The sequence below is a fragment of the Dendrobium catenatum genome, unplaced genomic scaffold (assembly GCF_001605985.2).
Source record: "Dendrobium catenatum unplaced genomic scaffold, ASM160598v2 fragScaff_scaffold_1024, whole genome shotgun sequence".
NCBI lineage: Eukaryota > Viridiplantae > Streptophyta > Magnoliopsida > Asparagales > Orchidaceae > Dendrobium > Dendrobium catenatum.
Window position 1 is genome coordinate 2035252 of NW_021319486.1, and position 24141 is coordinate 2059392.

Consider the following 24141-nt stretch of genomic DNA (forward strand, 5'->3'; position numbering starts at 1 on the left):
ACTACAACACCTCCTACGAATGTATTCAGTATATAACAGGACAAATGCAAATGCCCACAATCTACAGTAGAAGGCTCCTACGCATTCAACCTACGACCTACAAACAAATGCAAATATACAAAAACCCACCTGAGATTGGTGATAGGTAGGCATGATGTAGGCAACAATGGGTCTCCTACGAACAGTTCCAGGAGCTCGTAGTGGCTACAATGGGTTCCCGTAAATATGTACAAGTCGCTTGTGGATAACAACAGTATGTATGTCGTATGCACAACGAACCACTGTGGGCGCAAGTACAAGTATCTCCCATGACGATTCCTACGATGTTAAATAAACTATATTGGCAGAGTTCATATACGACTGCCATATGTGCCAATATGATCTCCAATTCAAACAAGTGTCTGTTGATTGAGATGGTAATACTGGAGATCGGCAACTAAGGACCCATTCCTACAAACAAATGCAACCCAACAAATCCCACCTGAGATTGGTAGAAGGTGGATACGATATAGGCAACAATCACTCTTCTACGAATACTCTTAAGAGCTCGTAATAGATGCAGCGGTCCCGTGCGAATGAATACTTATGGATAACAACAGTGGGTACATCGCAAGCATAGCGAACCACTGTGGACACAAGTACGAATATCACCTACGATAATGGTGATCAAGATCTTCAAGTACATCAAGTACAAGGGCAACTCGATATACCAAAAAAAGGACACCCTCTGACATAAGGGAGTAAATGCTTGAACAAATTAGAACCAAATTTCCTAGTGTTCCAAAGCCTCCTCTTAGTTCTATACTTAAGAAGAAAACAGTTCTGGTGCCCACGAACACCAGAAATAACAAATCCACTGTACCGAATATCCTAAAAGGAATTCTTTCCAGATCAGCAATCATTGACCCCAAAGTCCAGAAGAATTCCCCGGTGAATGAGAAAGGGGGAGTCAAATCAAGACACCACGCCACCGGATCTGCAACACTCATGCAAGCAGACAGAAGGCGTCTACAATCTATAACGCACCGCCACCGGATCTGCAACACTCATACAAGCAGACAGAAGGCGTCTACAATCTATAACGCAACGCCACCGGATCCGCAACACTGGTACTAGCGGATAGAAGGCGTGTAATAAGCTCTTAAATGAAAAGTTGTGTGCATCCAAATGATAATTATCTGCACAACTATAATTATTTCAAAGTACCCTTGCACGTGCACTATAAATTGTATACACATAGGTACACTAAAGGGGAAAATATAATCTCGACTCGCATGGGCCCCGGCGAGTGTGTTGTTGGTACACACGTGACGCCTAAGGATGCTGCGCGGGTCGATAAGTGAATTTTAGTTCGAACCTGATCCTTCTATACGAACCAATAGAAGTCGACAGGGTTCGAACCTTTAAACGAATACACAGTTGTGGCGACTAGTGTATTTGTTTCAATACATTCATATTAGGCCTTCAAGGCCTACAATCAAGAAAATTCACAAACAAAGGCATAAAGCCTATGAAACCTGATCCTCCTAAGTAGATAAATAGGAGTAGACAGGGTCGAATGATATCGGATAATATACGGTCATGAAGTTGACCGAAATATTATTTTGTGACATTCATATTCGGCTTCAGGCCTTCAACAAAGAAAAATTTATGAACGAAGGCATAAGCCTACGAGAAACCGATCCCCTATCGTTAAGTGATAGGTCGACAAGTTCAATCAAATGGAAATGACCCAAAAACCCGATGATGACCGTGTCGAATGCCAGATCTCAACCGGAGGGGTTCACAAAATTATTTCAAAATGCCCTCAAACTTCTACAAAATTCAAATATTTTTTAAGTGACCTTGAGGTCACCCTGATGATGGCCGTGTTGAATGCAGATCTCAACCGGAGGGGTTCACAAAATACTTTTAAATGTCTCCCAAAAGTCCATTCAAATCCAAGCTCCACCCAAAACCCAAAATCCAAAAATCTTAAATTCCACAGATATTTAAATTTGAAATAAATCCATCAATCACTTAAAGTCAAATCCATCCTCCGCAACAGTTTGTGGGGGTGGACAAATCAAAATTTACTCTAGCTCACAAAGAGCCAAATGCCTAGTCGAAAATATCACTAGGATCCATTCTCAAATAATCTCTTGCCAGTAAGGACGTGGTACGTGTCCTCTGACCGACGGTCTGCCGCCAAATGGCACCGCACGATAAACGGTTATGAAGACCCGGGGCCCTCTGAATCGAGTGATTTTGTCGTCAAATGGCACCACGAAATACCGGTTATGGCCAGAGCCAATACGTTCCTTATTGGCATCAAATCCTTGAGATATGAATCAATAGGATATGATTGATAGGGCACAAAGCTCTCTGCTAGCTAAGCTGGATTTAAAATTGTCCCCATAGACAAACATCCAACCCAGGTCTACAAGGTCCCCTTGGACGAAGCAACCCATGGCTGCCGACAAGGATCCTTCTATCAGGTTGGGTCGACTACCTCCTCTGACTAAGTAGACCAGGGACCACGATGGCCCGGGACGACGAAACCATGGGATCTTGATCGGGTCTATCATCCACTCCCCCACCATCCGCTTTAAGTGAAAGATGATGGAAATTTCTATTTTTAAATATCGAAATCTCCAAATTCTCCAATCCCTATACCTAGTGCTGCTACTATATGCCAGATAACATGTATCTCTACGTATCTGATTGATGACTAGCCTTAATCGAAAGTTCTCTCTCGTGATCGAGAGGGGTAATTAACTATAGGGGCTTGCGCCTATAGGAAACCAGAACTCAGATCATAAAGTCCTCGCAAAATGAGGGCGAAATCTCTGGGTAGTGTCTTATCTACAAACCCATCTTCCTTCCAAAATTTACCCCGGAACTTATCCATTAAAACTCCCTCGCCAAATAAAAAGAAAAAAGCATAGCGAGCGGAGGCCGGGGCCGAATTTTCGGAGCCCACAGTTTGTAGTGTTCTTCTTTCCCAATTCCCATATTGAGCTTAAAAGTTTTATAGGTTTTTGTTTTCAGCTCAATAGTTTCTTTATTTTAACCATTATGTTGCCTGGTGGCTTCTGCCATACTATGATGCACCGACACTTCTCAAAGATGCGTGCAGTATCCGACACCGTGTCCGACACGACACTCGTCCGACACTCCTCCGACACGTGTCAGACACGCCAAAAACGTGTCTGATTAAAAAATATTAAATGCAAATTAGACACACGTGTCCGACACGCGTATCTTAAATATTTTATGAATTTTTTTAAATATAATTTCTTGTATTTTGCAGGATTTAAATTAAATTTCTTATTTTCTATCCACAACACCATATCAACTCTGCACTTAATACTCAATCATCGAATACTCTCATTTTAATTTCTTTTTGGCAGTGAAGATATTTTCATCTCATCTCTCGGTGACTGATAAATGACATCGATGCCTGACTCTCGATGCCTGAAATATTATTTGTTGTTTTTTGAAACTTACCAAAAAAAAGCTAATGTAAATGCTCGATACCGCTCAATACATGCTTGGTACCGCTAGGTGCAAGCTCGGTACCGCTTAGTACATGCTCGGTACCACTCAGTACATGCTCGGTACTGCTAGGTACATGCTCGGTACCGCTCGGTATCTTTCCATACAAATAACTTACTAACTTTAAAAACAAGCAGAACTTCAAAATTACTCTTACCCTGGAAGGTCGAACCCCGCCAAGGGGTAGCGCCCCCTTGGACTCCCAACAGACCGGTATATTGTTGTATTCATGTTATCTTACTATTGAGATATTTTGATTTTACTTCATATCAATTATAATTTCAATGCTGAAGGATAGTAGTTCAAATAGAGAATATCCATTATGATTTAGGAGGAATATAAATCTTCGTCTTCTATCAAGGAAAACCTCACTTTATATGACATGTAATAATAAGATGTGGGATGTTGCTGAAGATGAGTTTGAGTGCCTTGATGATATGGGATTATAGGAGGTTGTAAATCTTTCTCTAGATGAACCAGAGTTGGAAGCAATGATATTCAATGATGATGATTTTGAAGGCCAAAGATCAACCTCTGAATCTAATTCTATCATTCCCTTTATTGAGTAGTTGGACCTTCATGTTGTACTAAATATTTTTTTGCTTATATTTTTGTGGTTGTGCTAGACATTTTGTACTAAACATCTTTATGTTATAAGCTAAACAAGTTATCATGAAATTGATTTACTATTGCTTATCATTTTTAATATAATGTCATCTTAAGTTATATATGTTTTTTTAATATAATGTCATCTTTAATATAATGTCATCTTAAGTTATCTTATGAATGACTCAGGAGTTGTAGTTTTTTTTTTTTTTGGAGGATTTCGAGAGAAGTTCTGATTTTTTGAAATTTTGAGTCGGCGGTGGCAGATTTGGCCGGTACTCCGGCTGTTCGTCGGCTCTGAGAGACGACGATGGATCATCGACGTCTTATTCCTCCGGAAGCTTGGAAGAATTATAGAAATGGAATCTCTGTTCCGGTTCTTGATCCTTCAGAGGTCTTTAATGGCGGATCCAAGATCTTGGATGGTTTCAACAAAAATTTTAAGAGTTTTGTAAATAAGCCACTGGTGATTAAGGAGGGTGGTTTGCTGGATCTCAAGGAATCATTAATTCATGTTCCTGGCAAAGGGAAAGAGGTTATCGTTGGAGATGTCCTGAATCAGATAGTCAGGGATGATGTCCTAAACTAGGCTGTGTCTATCTCCCCTGGTGGTGTAAATGGAAAGTTAAATCTGCAGGAGGAAGAACTGGATGCTTCGTCTTCAAAAGGTGTGAAAGCTTTCTTTGATATTGATGGCCTTTCTTCGAAATCTTCTCCTAAGAAGCTGGAAGTCTGTTTCGGAAGCGGTGCTAGAGATGCGAAGGAGGTGAATGCTGAATTGCCTCCTCATATAAATTCAAAGTCGAATGAGGATTTCCAGATTGTGTCGGGAAAGAATCTGATCGAAGGAGTGAAAGGGCAGAAGAATAATGTTTGGATGAATTCAGCTTGGAGGAAAAAACCAGACATTAATGTTGTCAACTTGGACCTGGGAGATTGCTTATCGGTTGATGGAAATATGGTTATTCTAAATTCTGAAAGGAAAATGTTAAAAGGCTGGAAAGAGCTATTGTGGTGAAGATTTTTGGTGAAGAAATTCTTTTTCATGTGATAAGTATGGAATTAAGGAGGCAATGGGAGAAGTTTGGGAAATTTCATATTATAGGTTTAGGCCTTGGATGGATATTATGCTCGTTTGAAGATATTGAAGCTGTTAATTGTGTTCTATCAGGAGGTCCTTGGTGGATAAGAGGTAATGTGATAGGCTTGGATAAATGGTCTGTGAATTTTGATCCTCTTTCTCTAAAAGGTGTTTCTTCACCTGTTTGGATTCAGCTACCCAATTTACCTCTACAATGCTGGGATGAAATTAACATTTGCATTGGTAAGCCATATTTACTGGATGGGAATGTCTCAATGTAGTAGAAGGGAGTTCGCTAGAATATGTATTAAAATTCCTCTTGATATGAAGCTTCCAAAGGGAGTTTGGGTAAAAGGATCTGCTGGTAAATTTTTTCAAAAAGTGGAATATGAAGGTCTTTCCAAAATCTGCTCGGATTGTGATAGAATTGGCCATTCTAGTTAAGGAGTGTGGAGAAGGGAAGCTAAAAACAGAAATGGGTTCTAAATTGGTGCAGAATGGAGAGTTTACTGGAAGCAAAATTGAATTGCAGAAAGATGTTATTGGAAAAAATGAGATGGAGAATGCAAAGATCAATCCTTGGGTAAGGGTCCAAAATGGGAAATTGAGAAGAGTGAAGACGGCTTTTAAAAGTAGTCTGGGTATCAAGAAAAATCATTTCAATTTGAAGAGGATTTATGTTCCTAGAACTAGCAATGCTGTGCAAGGGAAATCTAATGTGGGAGTTGATTCAAAATCTGATGATCAACTTAATGTTGAGACAGATAAAGCATTGATGTCTAAAGCTACAGTAAAGGACAATGGTGAAACAGAGGCTATTCAAAGGAGATCTAGCCCATCTGCTAAATGTCTGGAGGAGAAGAATATTAAAATCTCTGGAGCAGTGGAAGTGAATAACAGATTTGATATGCTGGCCCAAATTAATGATTCTTTAAACTGTGATTGTGAAGAAGAAGGAGAAATATTATCTCCTGTTATTGCAAGGGAGCATAGTGGAAAACTTGACCCTGTTTTTTTCTAATGGAAAGGATAGGGAAGTGGTTATCACTTTAAGTGGTAAAAAAGGGAATCAATCCTTCAAGAAGAAAGCTAAGTTGGCTAAGGAACTCAAATCTCTTGGGTCAGGGAATATTATTCTTCGTCATAGGAAGATGGATGGAGGCAAGGTAAAAAAGGTTGGGGGTCCTTCCCCCTTATCTAATTAAATTTCTTCTTTTCTTTTTTGGAATTGTAGAGGAGCCAAGAAGGTGGAAGCTTCTCTATATCTTAAAGAAGTTGTCAAAGATTTTGGTGTATTTTTTGTGGGATTATTGGAAACAAAGATCAAAGTGATGGATGACTGTCTTCTGTTGAAGTCACTTGGCGTTCATTGGGATTTTTATCAGGTGCCATTTGCTGGACTATCAGGAGGTTTGATGGTTTTATGGAGGACAGACAGCCATATTTTCAGTCCTGGAAGCTTCATCTCAGATGATTGTGGGGAAGCTTACTGTGGCAGGGAAGGGCAGCTGGGTGGTTGCTTCAGTTTATGGAAGTAATGTTGCTCATATTAGAAGGAGGCTGTGGACTGATCTAGAGAAGTATTGTTCTAGTGATCTTCCTTTTATAGTTGGGGGTGATTTCAATTGCATTATTTCTCATGACGAAAAGAGAGGGAAGAAATTTTTAGTCAATCAAGGATCTAAAGATTTTACTAATTTCATGATTAGTAATGATTTGCATGAGGTGAAGTCTATGGGGCCAAAGTTTACATGGTGCAATAATAAGAATGGTGGAGCTCGCATTCTTGAGAAGCTTGATAGATGCCTTATTAATACCATTGCTATGAATCATATTCAAATTGCTCTTGTGAAACACTTGTCTCGTGTGGCATCGGATCATTGTCCGATTTTTTTAGAGGTTTTTAAACCTTTGGTGCATAGCAAAAAAATGATCAGGTATGAAGAAGTTTGGGCATCGTATTATGGTGCATCTGCGTTAGTTAAAAGCATTTGGAAAAGAAATGGTATAGGAGATCCGGCAAATATTCTGAATGTTAAGTTCAAGAGAAGTTTGAAAGCACTTTTCAACTGGAGCAAAGCCAAGTTTAAGGGTTTAAATGCTTTAAGAGATTTGTTGAAAGAGGAGATATTGGAAATCCAATTGGAAGAATTTGAAGGGGAGTTATCTATGGAAAGGATGCAGATTTTGAGATTTAAAATTAATGAACTCAACATTACTTTGGCTAGGATCAATACTTGGTGGAGGCAAAGAGCCAAAACTAAATGGATGGAGGAAGGTAATTGTAATTCCTCTTTCTTTCATACGTTTGCTAATGCTAGGCGTAGCTCAAACTGGATCAGCCATATAAAATCTGGAAATGGTAGTATTCGGAGGATGAATCTGAAATTCAGAAAACCATTACAGATTTTTTCAGACTCAAGTGGAAGTTCAGGGAATGTAATTTAGAAGGGTGGCCGAATCCTTCTAGTGTTCTTAATGTGGAAGATCAGAGATTGCTGGAGGCAGATTTCTGTCAGGATGAACTCCAGTTGGTGGTAGATAGCTCTAAGAGGAATATCTCACCTGGAGTTGATGGGATTTCTTTCTCATTCATCAAAGATTTTTGGGAAATTATCAAAGAGGATATATGGCTTGCTGTGAAACAATTTTTTATCTCATGAAACATGGATGAATCTTGGAAGGAAACTATGATTGTTTTGATTCCCAAGATTAAAAATCCTCAAGAACCTGTCCACTATAGACCAATTAGTCTTTGTTTGACTGTTTACAAACTGATTGCTAAAATTCTACTCAATAGAATGGAGAAAGTCATTCATAAAATCATTTCAAATGATCAGGCGGCTTTTGTGAGAGGACGTTTCCTTTCAGATCATGTGTTGTTGGCTCAAGTGGTTTTCAGTAAATTTAGATGGTCCAAAGCTAGAAGTGGTTTGTTTGCAATCAAGCTTGACATGGAACAAGCTTATGATATAGTATGGGTTGGAATACTTTAAGGCAAGCTCTTTCTAACTTTAATTTCCCTACAAAATTTTTGGATCTTATCATACAATGTGTCATCAATCCTAAATTTTGTATTCTTATAAATGGGAAAAAGTCTGGATGGATAGATGGTAATTGTGGCTTTAGACAAGGTTGTCTTTTGTCGCCAGTTTTATTCATTTTATGCTCTCAGATTTTGTCGGATGCTTTGATAGCTAGAAGAGATGGTAAGGGTATTTCTATTTCTCCTTTGGCTCCTAGAGTATCTCATTTACTCTATGCTGATGATATTTTATTATTTGCGGAGGCTAAATACAAAGAGGTTAAGGAATTAAAGAAGATCATTTCCAATTATTGTGATTGGACTGGACAGAAAGTTAATAACTTAAAGTCTATGATAATGTTTGGGAAACACACTAATAGTTGCATTCAGAAGAAGATTATTAAGAGGCTCAAGTTTAAAGTGGTGAAGGAAATCAATTACCAAGGAGTAAAGATGACACTCAAGAGGATGGTGGCTTCAGATTTTCAGATTTTGTTGGATGCTGCTAAAAATAGGCTCAATACTTGGGGGAAAAAATGCATTTCACTAGAAGGTAAATTGGTTTTAGTAAAATCAGCTTTTCTCTCTTTACCCCAATTTTTGTCTACACTATATTTGGTTCCTTTGAGTATTCTTAAGGAATTTGATAAGATGTGTAGAGGTTTTCTTTGGAGCAAAAATAATGGGAATGCAGGAATTCACTATGCTTCATGGGAGCTGCTCTGTAAGCCAAAGGCAGTTGGCGGAAGGGGTTTGTTTTCTGCTGTTTCAAGAGTTGGTCCTCTAAGAGCCAAATTAGCTTGGAATTTTTATATGAAGCCTCACTCTTTGTTAAATCAAATTCTTAGAGCAAAGTATGGTGGTGATCTTTGGTCTTATTCGGTGAAGGGTGGAAGTTCATCTACTTGGAAGATTATTACCATGGGAGCTAAATTCCTTAAAAGCATTGTTAGATGGAGCATTTCTAATGGGAGTTCTATTAATTGGGTGAATGATTCTTGGATTTTGGATAAATGTATTTCTTCTTGGCCTACGTTCGTTAATATTCAAAATATTTCAGATTTCAAACTGAAATGTTTTATTTCTAATGGATCCTGGAATCTTGATGTTCTCAAGGAGTCTTTTGGTGATCAGCTGATGAGCCTTATTTCCAAAATTCCGATAAACGTAAATAGAGAATGTGATGTGTTGGAATTGAATAACAAGTTTTCTGGAAAAACTGTTACAGCTTTGGCTTTTGAAGCCACTTTGAATCATGAAATTGAAAGAGATCATTGGAACTGGTTAAAAAAACTGAAGTTAAACCCGAAAATAGTTCTTTTGGTGGAGGCTATGTATGAAGGCTGTTCCTTCTAATTCTTTCCTGGTGAAGAGGAAATTGAGCACATTCGCTGGATGTCCGAGAGGCTGTGAAGACATTGAGGATTACAATCACCTTGTTGGTAACTGTTGTAAAATTCGGGAGGTTATCATGGTGCTGAATAAGTGGGGATTTCCTATCCCATTGTATAAAGATTTCAAGGAATGCAAAGATGGTCTTCACAGTTTAATGAATAAGGATATATGTAGTGCAAATATCTTCTGTTCTGTTGTTTTTCTGGTTTGGAAAAGTAGATGCAAGTTGGTACATGGGGAAATTGAAGATTCTAACAATGTGATAGCAGCAAATGCAATTTCTTATGTTGTGAAGAATAATTTTCTTAATATTCAACTGGAAAACTGGGATGCTAATCAGCATACGCTGTTTCTTCCTTGGTATCCTCCTCCAACCGGTTGGATAAAAATAAATGTGGATGCTGCTCTTAAAGGTAATAATTTAGCTGGTATTGGAGGTGTTGCTAGAGACGGAAATGGCAGATTTCTGGGAGCTTTCGGAACTAGATGTTTTCACTAGGATATTGCTCAGTTAGAGCTATTGGCTATCGTCTATCTGAAATATGTTGTGAAGGAATGGATGTTTGAAGCTCAAGGAATCATCATTGAGGGAGATAACTTCAATATCATGAAGATGCTTCAAAAATCGATGAAGGATTGGAAGGTTAGTAAGAAAATTGATGAAAATTTAGCTTTATTGCTAAATTTTAATCAAGTTGTTTTCTCTTTAGCTAATAGATGTAAGAACAAATTAGCTGATATATGTGCTTTTATTGCTTTAGAAAGATCTTTCATTTGGAATGATCTTCTTGAGGATGGTATTCCTCCTAAATTCTTGTTTTGTTTGAAGGAGGAATGTGATGCTTTAGGACTCTCTTGATTGTATTTGTTTTCTTTTTTGCTTAATGCAATATTGCATTTCCCTCAAAAAAAAAAAGTTATATATATTATATTAAAAAATTATTATGCCGTGTCCACGCAACACCCGTGTCCTATATCTTTAAAAAATGCTGTGTCCGTGTCGTGTCGTGTCTGTGTCGACGTGTCGGTGCATCATAGCTGCCATAATAACTCTCTCTTTATAAGTCAATGAATTTTTGGGTCTTGGCCCTCAATATTCCCAAAAAATGTATATATTCCACTGCAATATTTTAAAATAACATATTATTGTTCTTATGTGAATTAAATATATTAAATGGCTATTTGATCAAGTGTATTATGGGTGTACCATAAAACAAATACAAGAGCATTTGAGGATTTTAGGTATTTGGTTGCAATAAAAACAAATACAAAATAACATTTAGATAATTTGAAATCCCCCATTAGCCTATTTTTGGTGCATTTAAAATTTGGTCAAATCAGGCAAATTTGATATACATTGCTCACAAAGTAGGTGTCGACCTCACTGCAAGCTGTATGCAACAACAAGCTCCCACGTGAACCCGTGACATTTGTGCTTTGCAACCTTATCACCACTTAGGACCCTGCCATGTACCTACTACCCCATTAGCAAACCCCACACCTTCAACTATGCCTAAGATTAACCCCATGACCCACCACAGTGCATTTCTACCGTTGTGTTGTCCCTTCCGTTTGCATCATCCCTGTAATTGGTATGTCTATGCCCTATAAATGATTTTCATTTGTATCCAACCAAACACAAAATGAATTTCGTGGCTTTATTTTATGATCAACCAAACAATAATTAGATATTAAAATATAGTATATCAAATTTAGACTGCATTTGAAATATGTCTATATTAAATACTTGCAACCAAATGGCCCCTAAATATCAAATAATGTTTAATAATAGAAGTTTATAAAATAAAATTATTGACGTCTAATTAAAACTAGAGAATTTTAGGTACATGTCAATAACAAGCCACTTTGAATTTAATGTTTACAAGACCTATTCAGTGAATCTAAGCAATCTGGGAAAACATATAAATGAATGTGCAGAAAAATATTTAAAGAGGTTCCTAGATTGAATTCTAAAAGAATCCTTTGTTCTATCAGCATAGATTAAATAAGTATTCTTTGAATAATCATATGTGAAAGAAAATGATGGGTGTCATATAGCCTAAAAGCCCATAATATCAAACATTGAACAAGAGATGATATAAGATGGTGGTTAAAGGTTTAAAATAAGCAATGCAATTTAAGATAAAATGGACAATGACAACAAAAAAAATAATATTCTACATATTACAACTCTTAACTTCAACAAAATCAGTTTTTTTAATGTAAAATTAAGAAACCCACTTTGATTCAAAAAATTAATTCGAAAGCAAACAAAATCTAAAATACACACAAAAATCACTAGTGAATATAAAATTTCAGCAATAGTTAAATTTCACACTATAAAAGAAAATTTGGTATGTATTATCAGTCAGATGCACACATCAATATCTTGTGCTAAATAAGACTATCAAAAATGTGAATTAAAATAGGATATCTGAAGAGCAGCAGGTTCTTGAAGAGCAACCGGTTCTTGAATAGAACCGATGAGAAAGACAGATGACAAGAGGGAGAAGAAGAGATGTTTATTTCATGTCCTTTACTTACACTAGTGCAGACTATATATAGGCTTTCTGCTACCAGCCATTTTATGTCATAGAGATAAGATATATTACAAGTATGTCATAGTGTTTGATATAAATATATATTATTCTTTATTCTTTAATATCCCCATGCAAACTGATGGATCTTGTATGACACTTAGTTTGAGTCGAAGCTGAAGAAATCTTGGTGTTGATAAAAGATTGGTGAAGATGTTGGCTATTTGATCAATAGTGCTAATTGGAAGCAGACGAATGTTGTTGTTGTTGATATGATCAGGAACGAAACGCTGATCAATCTCTATATGCTTTGTTCGGGCATAAAATATCGGGTTGTTTGCTAGTGCGATAGCAGAAGTATTGTTACAAAACAGATATGTCGGTTGATCTGAATTTATACCAAAATCAGCCATAACTCTTTTAAGACAGATAATATCTACTGTGAGAGCCGCAAGTGCTCTATACTTCAATTCTGTGGACAATCTGGCCACTGTATATTGTTTTTTAACCCTCCAAGAGATTAACGTGTTGCCCAAAAAAGAAAAGCACCCCCCGATGTAGATTTTCTTGAAATAGGATCCCCAACCCAATCTAAATCGGAGAAGGATTGAAGAGTCAGATTGCTTTTTGTAATTGGTAAACCATAGTCAATAGTACCTTTAATGTAGCGAAGAAGCCTTTTTAGAAGGTATGTATGTTGTGGAAGGGGATCATGCATATGCTGAGAGAGCAAGTTTACACTATAAGCAATGTCAGGAGAGGTAAGAGTCAAGTATTGTAGCGATCATGTTAGTTTCCTATAGGTGCTAGGATCGGAGATGACCGAATTGTCTTGAAAAATGGTAGCTAATTTCGTACATGTTGGATTTGATACCGAGTTGCATATGATCAAATTGGCTTGCTAAATGATAGAGTAGGCATTTTGTTTTTGTGACAGAAAGTATTGTTGACCCTGATGTTTTATTTGTGTGCCAAGAAAATAGTGGGCTTCGCCTAAGTGCTTCATTGCGAACTTGAGATTGAGCTAATCAAGAAGCTTCTTTATTGCGTCTTGATTGTCCCATGTTATGAGAATATCGTCCACGTATATGAGGAGAAATATGTTGGCTTGCATCTGCATTAAAATTAATAGAAATGAATCTGATTTGTTGTGCTCGAAGTCAAGAGAGACCAGATATGATGTAAATGTATTGTACCACTATCGTGAAGCCTGCTTGAAGCCATATATAGCTTTATTAAGCAGGCAAACTTGATTAGGATGAGTGGAGTCTTCGAATCCCTTCGGCTGAACCGTGTAGCCGTTTCCAGAATATTTTCGTGAAGGAATGCATTTGCAACATCCAGTTGTTGGACTGACCAGCCGTTCTATAAAGCTGCGGTTAGCAAGATTCTAATGGTGGGTAGCTTTGCTACAAGGATGAATGTTTCGTTGTAATCTATGTCGTATTTTGATTTTGTTTTTCACCGAATACAGGTTAGGACATGATACTAACTGTTGTTAACCACTTGTGCAATCCCATAAATAATTTTATATTCGAGGTAAGATTCGTCAATTAACAATTAAATGATTACTCATTAACTGCATTACTATGGGACATGCTGGCAAAAGTTGGAGAGAATTGATTGTGTATTTTATTATAATATTTATGAAGTATTTATATAAACTTAGGATAACTTCTCATATGAACCATACAAAATTAAGGAATAATAATTTTAGAATAATTACATCTGTACACCGATTGATGAGTAGACAAATAGGGATCCCATGGATTAATGAGATGGCAACAAAAGAAGATTGAAAACTTTCAAAGTATGAGGGACATTTTTATAAGAATTTCTCCTTGGCCAACTATGGTGGTTGAAATCCATCTGTTGTAGTTATTTTCTTGTTGCTGAGATTTATGAAAAAATTTGATCAAATTATTTATAGCTCCTCAATGCATGATCTGAGAGGCATGCAAAGAGAAGGTAATACATGAGAAAGCTTGAGTACAAGGGCCTACAATAGATTATTTTCCAAGTGCTCCTAGCAAAACTTATCTTTTTATGCATTGTAAGTGGCACAATTTTCTTTTCTTGTAAAACATTGTGAACCAATCATTAGCACTTTAGATAGGTCGTTTCATTCAACCGAAATTTTGTATAAATGTTTTGCAACTTTCCTCTTGGATTTAGATTTCATTTCTTAATTTCAAGAGAGGCAAGATCATAGGGTATGTGGCTATTGTTATTATTGTCCATGAAGTAAAAATTATGATTATTTTCACAAGAAAAAAAAAAAGGAAAGGAAAGAAATAGGACAATGCAACCATGAAGTCTACAACAATGGGACCAATTTGTGACAATGCAGCGATGAGGTATGAGAAATATTTATGGCAATGCAGCGATGAGGTATGAGATATATTTATGGCAATGCACTGGCTAGGTACCGAGTATGCACCTAGTGGTACCGAGCATGTACTGAGCGGTACCGAGCATGTACCTAGTGGTACCAAACATTATTGTACCAAGTGGTACCGAGCATATACCTATCGGTCTCAATGTGGAAGGAAGTAGACGCCGAACGAAGAGGGCAAAAGGTCGAAGTAGAAGATAACTCCAACCCAACTCACGGTAGAAGATAACTCCAAGCAATAAGCGAAGAGCGAATGTGGAAGGACGCCGACGTCGAACAAAGAGGGAAAAAGGTCACTTGAAGAAGAAGGGACAAAACATGTTTTCGGGAAATGACGGAAGACCGCGCGGGGTTGGGGGGTCCGAACCGAACAAATATATATTAGGTTTTTTTTTTTAGAGGCGAACGCCTCTCAGCCGTGAGGCGAGGCGCGTCTTAGTAAACTTGAGGCATACACCTCAAATCCTTAACTCATTGCATAGGCTTTGAGGCTTAAAGGGGCAAAATTACGCTGAGACACGCCTCTTATTGCGCAATTTTAAACCATGATGAGTATGATTAAAGTGTGAGGGTACCCTTTTGTTCAGTTTTAATTTTGGCAGCCTCCCGACATTTTCTCCCTACGAGGGGAGGTTGGGGAGGACAATTGCCCTTTTGGCTCAACTCAACCGGATCAAATCAATAGCGAGGAGTTTGGGGGAGCAAATCAACCCTAGAAATTTCAAGTCTTCAATCCACTCAGTCGATATCAAATCGTCGGCCGAGGGCTTCGGGGGACCGTATCAACCCCGGAACTTCTAATTTCTCCTACCATGATACCTATTTGAAAATCTCCCTATCTCTCTCTATATTTTTAATTTTATTTTATAATATATATATATATATAATCTGCAACCGGCAATCGTCAATAATATATAGGAGCCCGATCGGGCAAGGTCGGAGACCAGGCAGCGGGAGTTGGGACAACGAGGTGCAGGCGACGGGAGGTCGACGACAAAGGCAAGTCGGAGGCTAGTTAGCCCAGGTTTAGGGCACAACGGCAGATCAAGCTGGAGCATAAGTCAGAGGGAGCGTAGGCATTCGGTGTGGCTATGGCACGACGAGTTCGGCCATTGGAATAGATGGAGGTTGGCGACTGGTTGGACTGGAGTGGAGACAGCAAACCAGTTGAAAGTTCATTAGGGTTGTTAAGCTCTTATGAACTAGCCCGCGGTTAACCAAGAGGAGGTGAATTGGTAGTTTTAAAATTTAAACAAAAAGCAAAAATCATTTTGAAACTTTTTTTTAATATTTTAAAACAAATAAGATTAATGCTTGATGTGGAAGCAATTAACAAAATCAATCAGAGATTTCAACCATACAATCAACCATAGAAATCAAAGTGTGAAAAATAAAGTGCAGGAATAAAATAGAAAGAACACACCATATTTTATAGTAATTCGGTCAACTTAACCTAAGTCCACTCTCTGGAGCCTGTCCTCCAAGTATTGCACTAAAATACAATGACTCTATTTTTGCTCTCACAGCAAGGCGGAGAAGCCTTTACAAACTCCTTTTCACCGACCCCGGTGAGGTAGAGAACCTATACTCCTTTTGCTTCCTCTTGAAGCAGGCAGAAAATCTTGATCTAATGCTGACGAAGACCTCCCTAGAGCCACCAAGGAGCCAAGGACGACGAATGGAGAAGACGACTTGAATTCTTGCTTGGACCAACCTTTGTGAACACCTCACAAACTCTCCCTCATAAGATCCTCTCTCCCAAGCTCTCCCTCTCCTTCTCTAAGCTCTCTCAGGTCAGGACAACAACAAAAGATACTCTTATTAACAAACAAGAAATCTTATAAAGGTCTTAAAATTTTTTTTTAATTTTTACCTTGCCGTCAAAGATTGTCCTGTATGATTAGTGTAATTCATCCCTTCCAACCTGGACGATCTGGGTCTGCTGTACGATTAGAACACATTGATTGTTATGATCATCCAGGACGATGCGGACATCGTCCCGTACGATTAGTTCAAAATCAAACATATCATCCAGCAGATAATTCGGGACGTCCAGGAGATACATGTTGGACGATGAAGAAATATAATTGATCATCCAGGCTGATACTTGAATCGTCAAATACGATTAGTTCAAAATCAGTGATTATCGTCCAGAAGATAGTTCGAGTCGTCCAAGAGAATCATCTGGACAACGAAGTATTATAACTAATCGTCCAGCACATAGTTTGAGACGTCCAAGTGATTCATGAGAAAACTAAGGTTTTTTATAACTGATCGTCCAAGACGATCCTGCGATCATCTAGGATGATATGATCGATTAATCTAACCTTAATTAATTTATTTAATCACTTAACTAATTTAGGCATGATTGTAATGAATCGTCCAGGATGATCTGGGATCGTCCTGTATGATTAGAACAAAATTTTTCCACCTGAGTGTATGTGCAAGGTTACTTAGCATCAGGATCCACCTTATTACATTTGACTCAAGAAAAAGTAAAAACTACTGGAATTAAAGTTACGGACTGACTCAGTCCTAATCTACCAAATCTTGAGTTGGTTTGAATTACAATTGAACTTGTGTACCTGAAAAGTTAGTAAGCAAGGCAACCAAAACAGATCTGCAGCAGTAACAGTAGTAGAAAAAAACAAGAATGCCAAGAATGTTTGTTATCATCAAAATTATAATCTTTGAATCCAAATTTGCAACACCGGTGAGGTCGGGTCGGCCTTGGGCTCGGAGAAGGAAGCACGGTCGGTAGTTGGGAGGTCGGTGTCGAGTGGCTGCGTGCGAATGGGATGAGCGAATCAGGATTCGTTTGTCTATCTCTATAAGTTTCCCAAATCCTTCATCTTTCTTTTCTGTGTGCATATGCTTGCGGTATGCTTGTGCCTTCGGTTTTGTTGTGAGGAGCATTTGTGAGGTCGTGGGTTTGTGGGTGGTTTCAGTCCGTGCAGTGGAATGGGCGGCAGTTGCAGGTCAACATATTCAAACTAACTCAATTAGCTAATGAGACAGATTTTAGTCTAGCTTTTGCTATTCATTGTGCATTTGTTCACTTTCAACCATAGTATTGCATATGTAGAAATTTTTGTTTAAAGCAATTTCGAGAACAGGAATAAACATTAAATGGTTTGTATGCTAAACTCTTATTTACAAAAGAAAACCTTAAAATTCACCATAAGAAGATATAAAATAAGGAGAGAAAAGTGCAGATAGAAAACAAGGAGACAAAAGTGCATACCGCACGTGTTATTGGGTCATCAGAATCTAGCATTCGAACAACCTGCCCCATCCTAGGCCTCTTCTCAGAATCAGGATCAACACATCTTAAAGCTGTTAAAAGGGCTCTCTTGAGAGCTCTAGTGGATGGCTTTTCCTGTATGCTTGGATCCACAACCTCTTCAGATCTCCTGCTACCAACCATCATTTTAAGCCAGTCCACTAAATTTACCTGCAATCAGCCAATAGTTTAAACTACGTATTGTTTCAAAGAATGTGCACGTAATTGCCATTAATATACCTCATTTGCAGGACGACCATAATCAACAGGATCCCTTCCAGTTATGGCCTCCAATAGAACAACTCCAAAGCTATATATGTCACTCTTCTCGTTAAGAAGTCCAGTGTTAGCATATTCTGGTGCTACATAGCTATCAAATAAAATGTAAGATAATTCAGAAAATGATTGAATAGTGGATAAAGCTTATTATATTTAATCAGCTCTTAGAATATCTGCAATCACAGATTTATGATTATCACATAAGATAAGATAAAAGTATTTGGAATAGGCCGCCCACCCAAAGGTTCCCATAACTCGAGTAGTAATATGGCTTTTCCCGGCACCTAGCAGCTTTGCTAAGCCAAAATCTGACACCTTGGCATTAAATTCAACATCAATTAATATATTGCTGGATTTGATATCCCTATGAACCACTTTTGGTTCAATTGCTTCATGAAGATAGGCCAAGCTGCAAAATTTTATAGTTTCTTCAAATTAGAAAAATCAGAACTGAGATATAACCAAAGTGTAAGTGTGCATTTTGGAAAATAAAAAAGGCATGCGAGGAGGCTAGAAATTATACAGCCCGTGTTGACTATAAAAAATTAAAAATAAAAAGGGCTAAAGATAATCGTGTCACTAGTTTAAAGAGCACAATTTTATGTCAAAGACATACAAATGAAAGTTTCCCGTACGAGTAGCATGGAAAAAGTACATATTTAAAACATCTAACACTAACTTACGCTTTAGCAGTGCCAAGGAGAATCTTGATACGAGCCTCCCAAGTTAGAAAACCCCTTTGACGCAAAGCTCCATGAAGCCATTGTTCAAGGTTCCCATTATTAACATATTCATAAACAAGCATCCTGAAATATAAGCATGGTATTAAGAAAGAAACGTAAAGATCAAAAGAGAAATCACAAAAGAATCACTGAATATATAAAGATTCTACATGATTTGGATAGTAATCCTTCAACATTCATAGTTGCATGGATTTCACTATTTTGTTTAAAGTTAAAATTACTAGATATGCCTCCTTCTGAATAGTAGGCAAGGGAGACAATAAAGATAAGAAAAAATATTATTTTACCTCAAAATATTTTGTGAAATATAACCTTAGCTTATTTCCCGGAATTAGAATATTCTTGTTGCGTCCAGGAGTATTCGCGGCGGTAGAGAAATATATGGTTTAACGTCTTAGAATTGTACGAAAATCCGTCACGCAATCAGATAAGAGAGAGGGTCTAGCATTTATGAGCAACAAGATTTTTACGTGGAAAACCCCTGTAAAATGGGGAAAAACCATGGGGCCTAGCCCAGTTTGAACAAATCCACTAGTATTTGCAGTCGATTACAAATGAGGCCCTTCCTTGGGGAAGGCCTTAGCTTGATGTACATCTTATGGAGTACATTACATGATGTAAATACAAAGAGCTACTATCAACGTATCCGCTTTGTTAGAAGGACTACAGTCGACGGGCGACGTAAATCAGGAGGACCATAGTCAGCTGGCGACGGAGGACTGTAGTCGACGGGCGATGTAAGTCAGGAGGACCGTAGTCGGCAGGCGACGGAGGTCGGAAAGATTGTAGTCGGCGGGCGACATAAGTCAGAGAGGGACCCATATTCAACGGGCGACGGATGTCGGAAAGACTGTAGTCAGCGGGCGACGTAAGTCAGGAGGACCGTAGTCGGCTGGCGACGGATGGTCGGAAGGACTTGATGCTGACGACGAAGATCAGTAGGACAGCGTCAGGTAGAAGTCCAGCAATGGAAAGAAATGCATATTCGCATAGACGTCCAGCGAAGTCCGATAACCGGTAGAAGTCCGGCGTCGGGTAGAAACTTGGCGAAGAGTGAAGGTCCGATGTCGGGTAGAAGTCCAACGTCTTTGTGGCAGAGGAGAACTCCGGCTTCACTGGGCGGAGTTTCGGCGTCAGGAGGGAACTCTCTTGTAAATTGGGAAGAATTTCAGCATCCCATGGAAGTTGGGCAGAATTCTGGCGTTCTCCTGAATATCCGACAGAGTTCCGACGTCCTTCAGGCAGCAAAAAAGATCCCGGCGGGGTCGAGGAGGAGCTTCTTCCTTCTCCCCCTCCTTCTCACCTCTTCCTCTCTTCACTGAGTCCCTTTGGTGTAGAATGAGGGCTCTATTTATAGTTTTTCTGGAGTGGCATAGCCCGTAAATAGGCGTGAGATCAAGGCACGAATTGGAGTGTTTTGAATGGATAGCGATATCGAATCCTTTGATCATGCACCGTTCGTTGGGCATTTTGAAGCCTTAATGATGTCAGAATTCAGCGATCTTGGGCTCGTTGGATTCGTCTCGTCAAGCCGTTTGATTCGAGTATAAGCTCGTCAAAATCGGAGACGGCTTGGTAACTCGAATTGCGGTTTGAACCTTCCAACAGCACTTTGAGCCCTTGATTCGAACTCATTTGGGCTCGGATTGGGTTGATCTTGGTGTCGTTGGGTTCGTATTCCGAGACGCTCAGTTTGACTGTAAGCTGCTGAAATCGGAGTTCATATGCTCCCAAAATTAATTTTTGAAGTCCCGAACTGATTTGCTTCGAGATCCGTGCCCAATCAAGATAATTTTGGATAACGTATCAGTTGTCCCCCTATTTTCAACGTCGAAGCTCACAGGAGTCTGAAAATATGCATTACAAATTTTAAAGAATTTTCCCGAGCGAGTCGGAATTATTCTTGCGTGTGAGGGCCTCGATTGGCCTTGAAATTGTCAAAATTGAGTCCGGGACGTCGAAAAAATTGTCCCGGGGACCCCAAAAGAATTGACGGGCCGGCAGGGCGGAACGCGGCCGCACGTGCGCCCCTGCGGCGAAACCGCGCTGCCCACACGCAGGGCTACGCCCGTGCCCGCGCCTGGGCTAACCGGACCCGCCGCCACCTGGGCCGAACCGGCCCACAAAGCCTGGGCCTAACCGCTCGCCGCGCCGGCCGGCTCAGGCCGCGTTCTTTGCCGGTTCCTTTGCCGCGCTGCGCCTGCGCGGCAGTGTCGCGGCTGCCGCTGCCGCTGCCGCCTTGGCCAGCCGTGCCCGCCTTGGCCGGCCGCTGCCGTGTGCGGGCAGCCGCTATCCGCGCGTGGTGCCCGCGGATCGGTGCGCTGGTCGCGCCGTTTCGGGAGGCCGGTTGGCTGCACCCCTTAAGTGGGCCCCACTAGCCGGAAAAAACTCCTTTTTTGCTATTTTTGGGCCCAAAAAATTCAAAAAAAAATCCCAAAAAATTCAGAAAAAATCAGAAAAAATTTAGAAAAATCTGGAATTCGAAAATGGTTGTAACTTCCCTTCATTCTCTCAAAACCTATAAATAGGCCATCTTAGGCCTTCAGAAATACTCTGAAACTTCCGTATATTTGCGAGTTGAATTTGTTCATGCTCGAATTAGTGCCCCTCCTCGCGTGCAGAAGCTTACGGGATTCTTCTCCTCTCTCCTCTGGCTTTACTGACAGCTGAGGCTTTCCGTTATTTGCGAGTTGGAATTTTTTCCTGCTCGAATTAGTGCCCCTCCTCGCGTGCAGAAGCTTACGGGATTTCTTCCTCTCCCTCCGGCTTACTGACGGCTGAGGCTTCCGTTATTTGCGAGTTGGAATTTTTTCCTGCTCGAATTAGCGCCCCTCCTCGCGTGCAGAAGCTTACGGGATTTCTTCCTCTCCTTCCGGCTTACTGGCGGCTGAGGCTTCCTTATTATGAGTTGGAATTTTTTTCCTGCTCGAATTAGCGCCCTCCTCGCGTGCAGAAGCTTACAGGATTTCTTTGCCATTTGAGCGGAAGTTTTGCCTACCGAGGACGATCGAGTTGACGCTCATTTCAGTCAACGATCGGAGCGTGGAGCCAAAGGAGGGAGTTCGAGGTGCGTTGCGAGAGTAGCAGTCGAGGAGAAGCCGATGACGAGTAGTAATCTCTGATGAGCAGAAGTCCGACGCAAGAAGAAGTCCAAACGTCGGGTAGAAGTTCACGTCGGTAGAAGTCAACGTCGGGTAGAAGACCGACGAACGTTCGTCGACGAGTAGAAGTCCGACGACGAGTAGGAGTCCGACGTCGGGTAGAAATCCTATCCGAGGTTGTATGTCAAAACATTTGTTCGATGACATTAACTTGTGTGGAACAGGTCGAAAGAATCCTTGAAGGATGTAAGACCTATCCGAGATTGTATGTCCGGAGCCCTGTTTAGACGACGTTAATCTGTGTTGGATGAGGTCGAGAATCCACCAAGGATGTAAGACCTATCCGAGGTTGTATGTCAGAACATTTGTTCGATTGACATTAACCAGTGTGGAAGAGGTCGAGAGAATCCACCAAGAGTGTTAAGACCTTTCCGAGGTTGTATGTCAGAGCCTTTGCTCGACGACGTTAACCTGTGTGGAAGAGGTCGAGAGAATCCACCAAGGATGTGAGACATTTTCGAGGTTGTATGTCGAAGCGCTCCTTACTCGACGACGTTAACCTGTAATGGAAGAAGGTCGAGAGAAATCTACCAATGATGTAAGACCTATCTGAGGTTGTATGTCGGAGCCCTGCTCGACGACGTTAACCTGTGTGGATGAGGTCAGGAGAATCCACCAAGGATGTAAGACCTATCCGAGGTTGTATATCAGAACATTTGTTCGATGATATTAACCTGTGGGAAGAGGTCGAAAGAATCTACGAATGATGTAAGACCTATCCGAGATTTGTATGTCGGAGCCCTGCTCGACGACGTTAATCTGTGTGGAATAGGTCGAGAGAATCCACCAAGGATGTAAGACCTTTCCGAGATGTATAGTTCGGAGCCCTGCTCGACGACGTTACCTAGTGTGAAAGAGGTCGAGAGAAATCCACCAAAGGAATGAGAGCCTTTCCGAGGTGTATGTCGGAGCCTTTGCTCGGCGACGTTAACCTGTGTGGAAGAGGTTTGAGAGAACCGCACAAGGATGTGAGACCTTTCCGAGGTTGTATGTCGAAGCCTTTCCTCGACGACGTTAACCTGTGTGGAAGAGGTCGAGAGAATCCACCAAGGATGTGAGACCTTTCGAGTGTATGTTGGAATATTTGTCGAACGACGTTAACCTGTGTGGAAGAGGTCGAGAGAATCCACCCAAGGATGTGAGACCTTTCGAGGTTGTATGTCGGAACATTTGTTCGACGACGTTAACCTGTGTGGAAAGAGGTCGAGAGAATCCACCAAGGAGTGAGACCTTTCCGAGGTTGTATGTCGGAGCCTTTGCTTGACGACGTTAACCTGTGTGGAAGAGGTCAAATCGCAATCCCCCTGGGATTGATTTTGCTTTGATTAGGAGGGGCGAACGTCGCGTATATCCTGAATCAAAGGTGAAGAATAGTATATCTTTAGACCTGTACTGTCTTTTTTGAGTTTGAGATTAAACTTTATCAAGGAGTAGAAGAATCCAACAGGGACTGTATAAGCTTGTAATTGATTGGAATTATCCTTACATGTCCGCTGGGATTTTTTCCAAAATATCATCTTGATTATAGAAAGCATCGGAGGATCTTTTTGGTCAGAATTGGGGTCAAAGTTGCCCCCCAGTCCGCATCTGATGCAACAATGACTGCTGTCAAGAAGTTGATAAGAGCGATCTTTTGAGATTGGAGCAAAAGTTGCACCCCCCCCCAATCGGGAATCACGTTCCCACAGACGGCGCCAAACTTGTTGCGTTCAGGAGTATTCGGGCGGTAGAGAAATATATGGTTTAACGTCTTTAGAATTGTACGAAAATCCGGCACGCAATCAGTATAAGAGAGAGGGTCTAGCATTTATGAGTATACCAAGATTTTTACGTGTGGAAAACCCCTTGTAAAAGGGGGAAAAATCACGGGGCCTAGCCCAGTTTGAACGAATCCACTAGTAATTTGCAATCGATTACAAATGAGGCCCTTCCTTGGAGAAGGCCTTAGCTTGATGTACATCTTATGGAGTACATTACATGATGTAAATACAAAGAGCTACTATCGACGTATCCGCTTTGTTATAAGGACTGCAGTCGACGGGCGATGTAGGTCAGGAGGACCATAGTCAGCTGGCGACGGAGGACTGTAGATCATGACG

The 24141-nt window shown here is 40.1% G+C and overlaps 1 protein-coding gene across 1 annotated transcript in view; it reads right to left on the reverse strand.

Annotated features, from left to right (window-relative positions):
- The window catches only part of LOC110115990 (probable receptor-like protein kinase At2g42960), a 42637-nt gene that overhangs the window by 14224 nt on the left and 4272 nt on the right, over window positions 1-24141 (reverse strand). The window contains exons 4-7 of the mRNA XM_020849414.2: window positions 18822-18944; window positions 18377-18547; window positions 18100-18229; window positions 17821-18030 (exon numbers count right to left, since the gene is read on the reverse strand). Of these exons, the coding sequence (XP_020705073.1) occupies window positions 17821-18030; window positions 18100-18229; window positions 18377-18547; window positions 18822-18944 (634 nt within the window). The remainder of the gene's footprint in view (window positions 1-17820; window positions 18031-18099; window positions 18230-18376; window positions 18548-18821; window positions 18945-24141) is intronic.